Source organism: Natrix helvetica (assembly GCF_964273705.1).
Source record: "Natrix helvetica genome assembly, chromosome: 9".
NCBI lineage: Eukaryota > Metazoa > Chordata > Lepidosauria > Squamata > Natricidae > Natrix > Natrix helvetica.
Window position 1 is genome coordinate 17,791,446 of NC_138560.1, and position 8,287 is coordinate 17,799,732.

Below are 8,287 nucleotides of genomic sequence, written 5' to 3' on the forward strand. Positions count from 1 at the left end.
GAGCCTGGGGAGGGCAAAAAAAGTGCGCAAAAAGCAGAGGGAGCTCTGGTCACACGCACATAAGCGCTTGGAGGGGGCATGTATGCACGCTGGGGTCATGCACATGGCATTATGGGTGTGGCACGCCCACACACGACCCTCCTGCGCTCCCCCCGCTTTTGGCACGCGAGCCAAAAAAAGAGATTAGCCATCACTGCTCTAGGCTGATAGTGCTATTCTGATTGGGGCTATTGGTGTAAGTCAGGGGTTTCCAAACTTGGCAACTTTAAGACTTGTGGACTTCAACCCCCAGAATTCCCCAGCCAGCTGGCTGGGGAATTCTGGGAGTTGAAGTCCACAAGTCTTAAAGTTGCCAAGTTTGGACACCCCTGGTGTAAGTGAATGTGAAGCGGGCATCTCCAAAAATGGGCAAATGCGAGAACATGCCCTCCTGCTCTACATCTTAGGGGTGAAACAGCTAATCATTGGAGTAAACAAGATGTATTCCACAGAATCTCCTTACAGCAATGCCCACTATCAGGAAATCATCAAGGAAGTAAACGGCTACCTCAAGAAGATTGGCTGCAATAAAAGATTGTACTACTATTGGATGGATACAGGATGATGTAGTGAAATGTTATAATAAAAATTAATTTGAGTTTATTTAAATCTAGAACATTTTGCATACAATGAAGTAATAATAGTTATAGTCAAATAAATGATTAACCATGATAATAATGTATGCATATATACTAGATTGATAATACGAGATTTTATATAATTTGTAAGTGAGGACTATGGAGAGGATGCACAAAAGTTATGTAACCAAAGATAAACAATCTTATAAAATATGGAATTTATCTTATCAATGGCTAGACCAGTAAAAGAATATGGAAGTGAAATATGCTAGAGAATTTTATAAAGATGTATTACTACTGGAGGGATTTAGGATGATGTAAAGAAATGCCATAATATAAATGCATTCAACATTTAAAATATCTCACATAAAATGAAGTAATAACAGTTATAGTCAAATAAATGTTTAACAATGATAATAATTGTATACATATATATCAGATTGATAATACGAGATTCTATATCAATTATAAGGGAAGACTATGGAGAGGATGCACAGAAGTTTTGTAACCAATCGACACACTGTACGAAACTGGAAGATGGTTTTATGTTTGTCTGTGCTTGTTTGTTTAAAAATAAAAAAAAATCATTAAAAAAGAAGAACTCCCTGAAAATAAAGCCATGCTTATTTCCGAGGTGAAAAGAAAATAAGCTCCTGTGTTATTTTGGGGGGAAACAGTGTGTGTGTGTGTGTGTGTGTGTGTGTGTATACGTGTGTGTGTACGTGTGTGTGTGTGTGTGTGTGTACGTGTGTGTGTGTGTGTGTGTATGCAATACATAAAACTTTTAAACCAACAATTAGATGCATTCCTTGTCATCAAAAGAAAAGAGTGCCAACTGGCCATTGTTGCCTTCGTACCCATCTGTAGAGGTGGTATTCAGCCAGTTCTGACAGGTTCTGGAGAACCGGTAGCGGACATTTTGAGAGTGGGGAGGGAATGGGGATTTTGCAGTATACTTCCACTGCCAAGCCCACAAAGCCACGGCCACAGAACCGGTAGTAAACAATTTGGAATCCCGCCACTGCATCTTTGGTTGGCATGGGGGCAACATGTTGGAGCAACATGAGTAGTTTATGGACTCCTTGCTCTTCTTACTCCCAGGCTTTAAGTAGTGTTTCTGGTGTTTAAAATATTGTTTCCTTGTGTTAAAGGAGTGTTTTTTCAAACTTGTCAACTTTAAGAGGTGTGGACTTCACACATCTGTGTGTGTCAACTTTAAGATGTGTGTTTCCTATGTTAAAGCCGTGTTTGTCAAACTTTTATCAACTTTAAGATGGGTGGACTTCAACTCCCAGAATTCCTTAGCCAGCAATCTAATAACATCTATAGCCAAATCGGAGGTTAACTAATATATTGTAAGAACAAGCAAGGTACTTAGCACATCCCCTGAAATTATGGAAGCGTCTGGCTTACTTTTGGCAGCAAAATTGCATAACTGCATAATGTCAGACCTCTCTGGGATATTGTGTGGGTATTCACATCTCTGCAGCCAGTTTTGTTTTTCTTTTTGGTTTAACAGCTGGAGCATTACCAGGAAAGAGGGCACAGCTTCTGGGACCACCTTGCTGGAAGCTCTGGACTCTATCATCCCTCCTTCCCACCCTGTTAGCAAACCCCTCTGTCTGCTTCCGCAAGATGTTTATAAGATTGGGGGTATGTACATAACTAGGAAGAAAGAAAGTGTATTGTCTGTTAGGCTAAGCAGGAATGGAAAATGACGGAGGTTTCCATGTGGCCTTCATTTGCCCAATGCTGGCATTCAGTACATACAGGTAGTTCTCAACTTAATTCAACACGATTGGACTGAAACTTCCATCACTAAATGATGCAGTTGTTAAATGAATCAACACACACACACACACACACACACACACACACACACTGTTCTGACCGAGGCTTCCCAAGGGCATGAAGCAAACTCCTGGTCCCAACAAAAACCCCTTTTATTAATTGACTGTGAATTCTGCTCATTCACATCCAGCAAAGTCTTTCAAGGGAGGATTTATAGTCACAGACCTTATCTGGCTTGGAGAGCTGCCAGGCCGATATCTGCAAAACTTGGCAGGGAGCCTTTGAGAGTCATGAGCCAATTAAGTGAACTAATTGTCTCCTGCAAACTCCACTCCCCTTTTATTCCTGTTTTATTTCCTCTGGGAGGGGCCATTCATCGTCCACCTGTGGCCTTACTCCCAAGTCGACCCTTGTTCCTTAGTTGTTCCCTTCCTGAACTTCCAATTGGGTCGTTGGGCTGTTATTTACCCTCCCCAGGCTTCAGGAAAGCCTCTGGAGCCTGGAGAAGGAGAAAATCCTCCCCTGTGGGGGGCGCTCGTGCATGTGCAAGTGGGGGGTTGCTTGCACATGCACAATAGTGCGTGCACACACAGTTTTGGCACACCTTTAGAAAAAGGTTAGACATCACTGTACTAGATGTTAAACTAGCAGCCCTTTCTAACTTCAGCAACTTTAAGATATGTGGACTTCAACTCCCAGAGTTTCCCAGCCAAGGACATGCGGCCTTGGGAATTCTGGAAGTTGAAGTTCACGTACCTTAAAGCAGGTTGTGAGGTTGAGAAGGAATGAACCCCGACTAAAAGAACTCAGATGGCCACTAGAGAGCAGCAAAGAGTTGCCTTTGAAAATATATATATTGGCTGTCATTTCACCTTCTAAAAATTCGAGCAGATATCTGGTAGCCCAATTCAGTATGAAATATGCAAAAAAGCAGTTCTCCATTCCAAAAAGGGATCTATATGCACATCTAAATATATACAAGCAATTAACGAGCAGCAATTCTGTGCTTCCAAAATTGAGAATAACTTCCCTGGAATGCTTCCATTGTTGTTAGTTGCGAAGTTGTGTCTGACCCATTGCGACCCCATGGACAACGTTCCTCCAGGCCTTCCTGACCTCTACCATCCTCTGGAGTCCATTTAAGCTCATGTCTACTGCTTCGGTGACTCCGTCAGCCACCTCCTCCTCTGTTGTCCCCTTCTTTTGCCCTCAATTGTTCCTACCATTAGGCTCTTCTCCAGGGAGTCCTTCCTTCTCATTAGGTAGCCAAAGGATTTCAGCTTCCTCTTCAGGCTCTGGCCTTCTAAAGAGCAGCCAGGGTTGATCTCCTCTAGGACTGACTGATTGGATTGCCTTGCAGTCCAAGGGACTCGCAGGAGTCTTCTCCAGCACCAGAGTTCAAAGGCCTCCATTCTTTGGCGCTCAGCCTTTCTTATGGTCCAACTTTCACAGCCATACATTGCAACTGGAAAAACCATAGCCTTGCTTATATTCCACGCTTCCATTGGAATATTATAACTGAATACTTCTGATTCTTTTCTTTGTAGACCAACACAGACAAGTAGAGATCCATCCACCCACCCACCCAATTTGTATGGCCTCCTATCTTGAACGAAGTTGGATGGCAGCTCCTTTAAACTTAAGTTCTATCCTACTAAGCTGATTTGCCCGAGTTCATATATGGTGGTACTTCATATAATGTATTTCGGGACAGTGACAGCACGCAGAGTGGAGCCTATTATTCTGGCTTTGTTTAACCCTTGTTAAATCACGGTTTAAGGTATCTGAATGCAGCTGCCATCATCATCATCATCATTGCTTGAATACACAGCCATAATAACTTGCCAGTGGTGGGTTTCAAATTTTTTTAGAACCTATTCTGTAGGTGTGGCCTGTTTTGTGGGAGTGGCTCAGTGGTCATGTGACCGAGTGGGAGTGGCCAACTTGGAAAATGTGGTGAAACTCACTTAACGACGCTCTTGCTTAGCAACCAAAATTTTGGGCTCAATTGTGATCATAAGTTCTCTTTCTTTTTCTTTCTTTCATTCTTTCATTCATTCTTTCTTTCATCTCTCTTGCCCACTTTCTTTTTCTTTTTTCTTCCTTTCTTTCTCTTTCTCTTTTTGTCTCTCTCTGTGTGTCTGTCTGTCTCCCCCTCTCTCCCCCTCTCTGTCTCTGTCTCTGTGTGTCTGTCCGTCTCTCTCTGATTCCCTCTCTCCCTCTCTCCCCCTCTCCCTGCGTGCCTCTGTCTATCTGTTTCTGTCTGTCTGTCTGTCTCTTTCTCTCTCTCTCTCTCACACACACACAGACACACACAGACACACACATACTGTGATCACCTTGTTGAGTGTTCCAATCACATTTGAAACACTCAACAACTGACCTGCATTTATGGTTTTTTGCAGCATTCTGCAGTCATAGGATCAAAATATATGGCTAAAAGTTCCTGGCAGTGGCATTTTTCCCTGGGGGGCTCCGCAGAACATCCCAAGACCGATGCCACCACATCTGCCCACTTCAGGGACAGGTCCTCTTCAGAAGGACGAGGCCTCCATGGTCCTCCTCACGTTCCTCGTCTTCCGGCTGTAGCCCCACACCATGGAAAATATAGGCACCCGCACACCCGCACAATTACAGCCCGGAGTAGGACCAAAGTCCTCTCCCAACTGGCCCTTCGGAGGGCTTCAGAGGGAAGCTTCTACAGAAGCCCGGGCAAGTGAGAACAAGTTCCCGCCGTTACGAAGTCTCCGAGGCTGTAATTGTACAGCATGTGTGCGTGCGCCTATGTTTTCCATGGCGTGGAGCTGCGGTGAGGGTTTGCGCGGCTGGCAAGGACTCCGGAGCCCATCTTCAGGGGGCAGGGTCCTCATCTTCCCAGATTTTACTCTATTCTATTCTTCATTCCATATTCTATTCTATTCTATTCTATTCTATCCTATCCTATTCTTCATTCCATATTCTATTCTATTCTATTCTATTCTATTCTATTCTTCATTCCATATTCTGTCCTATTCTGTCCTATTCTGTCCTATTCTGTCCTATTCTATTCTATTCTATTCTTTATTCCATATTCTATTCTATTCTATTCTATTCTATTCTATTCTATTCTATTCTATTCTATTCTATTCTATTCTATTCTATTCTATTCTATTCAAATTTAAATGGACGAAAAAGCAGTTTCCCAGGGCAAAGCCTCGAAACTACAACTCCCAGACTGCCTCGGGGGAAAGTGAGGCTCTTCTTCCCCCCCCGCTAAGCCGGCGCTGCCGTCACATGACACCCGAGCGGAGGGGGGCGGGTCACGTGATCCTTGGAGGATGGCGCCGCTCGCGAGGCTGCTGCTTGCGGGGCTCCTGCTGCTGCTGGGCGGGCTGGACCGCCGGGGCTCGGGGACCGCTGCAGGTCCGGTACCGCTGGTCATCTGGCACGGCATGGGTGAGCGACGTTTTGCCCAGGGGGAAATGCAAAGGGCCTCGGGGGTGGGGTGGGGGGGCTCGTCCCTTCCACCTGCAGCAGGGTTAGAAGCCAGATCTGCTTGGTTTCGCTTCTGTTTCGCAGTCAAGGCTGCGGATGATGGGGCTTGTGCTCCTCCAACGCTTCTCTACCTCGGGGTTACCTTATAATCAAGGCTTATCTTCGTTAGCCATAATTTTATGCAGGAAATCTTGGTCTGCCGCCTCCGGGCGGTTTGCAGTCACCGGATGGGTCTCCGTTAAAACAACTTTAAAACCGAAAACCAACCAGTAGAAACCAGTAAATCTTGTTCATCGACCGTTGGTGAAGTCTAGCGCGCCAGTCAGGCAAATCTGAACGCCTTGGCCACTGGACAAAACACCCCCAGGATGGAGGCACATCTGATTGGGTGGTGGGGTATTGCAATATAGGGCAGGGGTCACCAACCTTTCGGACCTCAGGGACCACTAAATTCGTAATTTTAAATCCCGAGGACCACTAATATGATTTCTTTTTTAAAAAAGATAGTGTTTAGTGCAATATAAAAAATGAAAAAAAAAATTCTGTGGACCACCAAAATTTTCTCATGGGCCACCAGTGGGTGACCGCTGGTATAGGGTGACACCCCCCCTCCACAAAGAAGGTGGGTTTTCCATCTCTGCTGATCTCCTTCAGGGGTGCCCTAGCTTCTTCCTACTACAGGTAGTCCTCGGCTTGCAGCAATTCATTTAGGGACCGCTCAAAGTTACAGTAGCAGTGAAAAATGCGGCTTATGACTGTTTTTCAAAGTTAGGACCTTTGCAGCATCCTCACGATGACGTGATCAAAATTCAGACACTTGGCAACTGGTTCATATTTATGACGGTTGCAGTCTCCTCGGGTCGTGTGTTCCCCTTTTGCGACCTTCTGACAAGCAAAGTCCACGGGGAAGCTGGATTCACTTCACAACCTGGATTCACTTCACAGCTGGATTCACTTATCAACCTGCAGTTGATAAGTTAACTTATCAACTGCAGCAATTCATTTAATCACTGCTGCAAGGAAGGTCGCAAAATGAGGCAAAGCTCACTTAACAACAGTCTCGCTTAGCAGTGGAAAATTTGGGTTCAATTGTGGTCGTAACTCGAGGATTTACCTATAATGGGACAAGCAGACCCTACAGAGCTGGCTGGGAAATTCTGGCTGTTGAAATCCATCCCTTTTTAAGTTGTCAACATTGGACCCCCTGCGCAAAGTAGGGCACCCTACCCTGTCCTACACGTTGTCCTAGGTGTGCGTGGTAAAAACATTGGGCATAATTTACTGGACAGATACCCAGACTCGTGTGTTTCCTTGGTAGTGGGATTCTAGAATGGTTTAAGGTTACTCAGTTGCACTCACCTAACTTCCCTCCTAAGGTTTTGTTTGGGACGATAAAATTGGAGGTGACTTTTAGTTACACTTCCTCAACCTTTAAAGGAAAAAAAGGGTTTTGCAAAGCTGGTAAAATTAATTTTTTATTGTTGTACTCATTTTATATATTGTGATTCTGTAAGGGGCACACCCATCGTGATGACACATGCTGTTTAATGGTCTGTTTCCTTTTTTTCTCTCCATATGCTTAGCAGTGGAAGAACGGTGGTGCCCCGGCAATAATTTATTTGTGCTCAGTTAATTGCTCATTGGTAGAAAATTAATTGTGGCAACACCCTATACATATTTATTTGGAACTAACATAAATGCCTTGGAGTTCACGGGAGTTTCTGAATTGATATGAATAGTCCGTTTCATGGGGCAAACACTAACTTAATATATAATATTGGTGGTATGCACTTAACAGATTCAAATCCACCCAGGTTGGAATCAAATACTAGCTTTGTTGTGAAAATATTTTAGTTACAAGAATCACATAGTGGAATTTGGAGGCTGAAATATGAAAGCAGCTGAGGTTTCTTGCTGTAGAAATTGTCTGGCTGGTATAAAAAATGAAAGCCGTGATGATTAAAGCAAGTTCCTGTTTCTAAAACAGTTTCTTGTTTTTCGCAGCAAAAGAGTCGGTTCCTTTATCTTTGGGGTGGGGGTGGGGTGTAAAATATGAAATGTGGGAGTGTTTATGAATTGTAAAATGGAAGATTAGCCTTTCCTTTTAGCCTACAAGTTGACTCATAACTGTAATTGAGCCTGGATGAATAATAGTCATGCAAAATGTTAAGTACCTAACCCACCTTCAATTTCATGATTTTGTTTTGTGGTTGTGGTTAAGCAAATCACCCTGAACGTTAAGAAAACAGAGCAGTTGTTAAGCAAACCTGTTTATCACCATGCATGTTTCTTGCAGGAATGCTGGTTTCTGGCAAAACATGTCATAAATTGTGCTCATGTGATCGTAGGATGTTGCAAAGGGCGCAAGGATGCATGCCGGTTGCTAAACACCCAGCATGTGATCA

At 43.9% G+C, this 8,287-nt stretch overlaps 1 protein-coding gene across 1 annotated transcript in view; it reads left to right on the forward strand.

The window, feature by feature from the left end:
• Positions 1 to 5,686: 5,686 nt before the first annotated feature.
• Positions 5,687 to 8,287, forward strand: part of PPT1 (palmitoyl-protein thioesterase 1) — a 16,018-nt gene continuing 13,417 nt past the window's right edge. Inside the window, exon 1 of the mRNA XM_081962651.1 lies at positions 5,687 to 5,843. Within this exon, the coding sequence (XP_081818777.1) occupies positions 5,726 to 5,843 (118 nt within the window). The 5' untranslated portion in view covers positions 5,687 to 5,725. The remainder of the gene's footprint in view (positions 5,844 to 8,287) is intronic.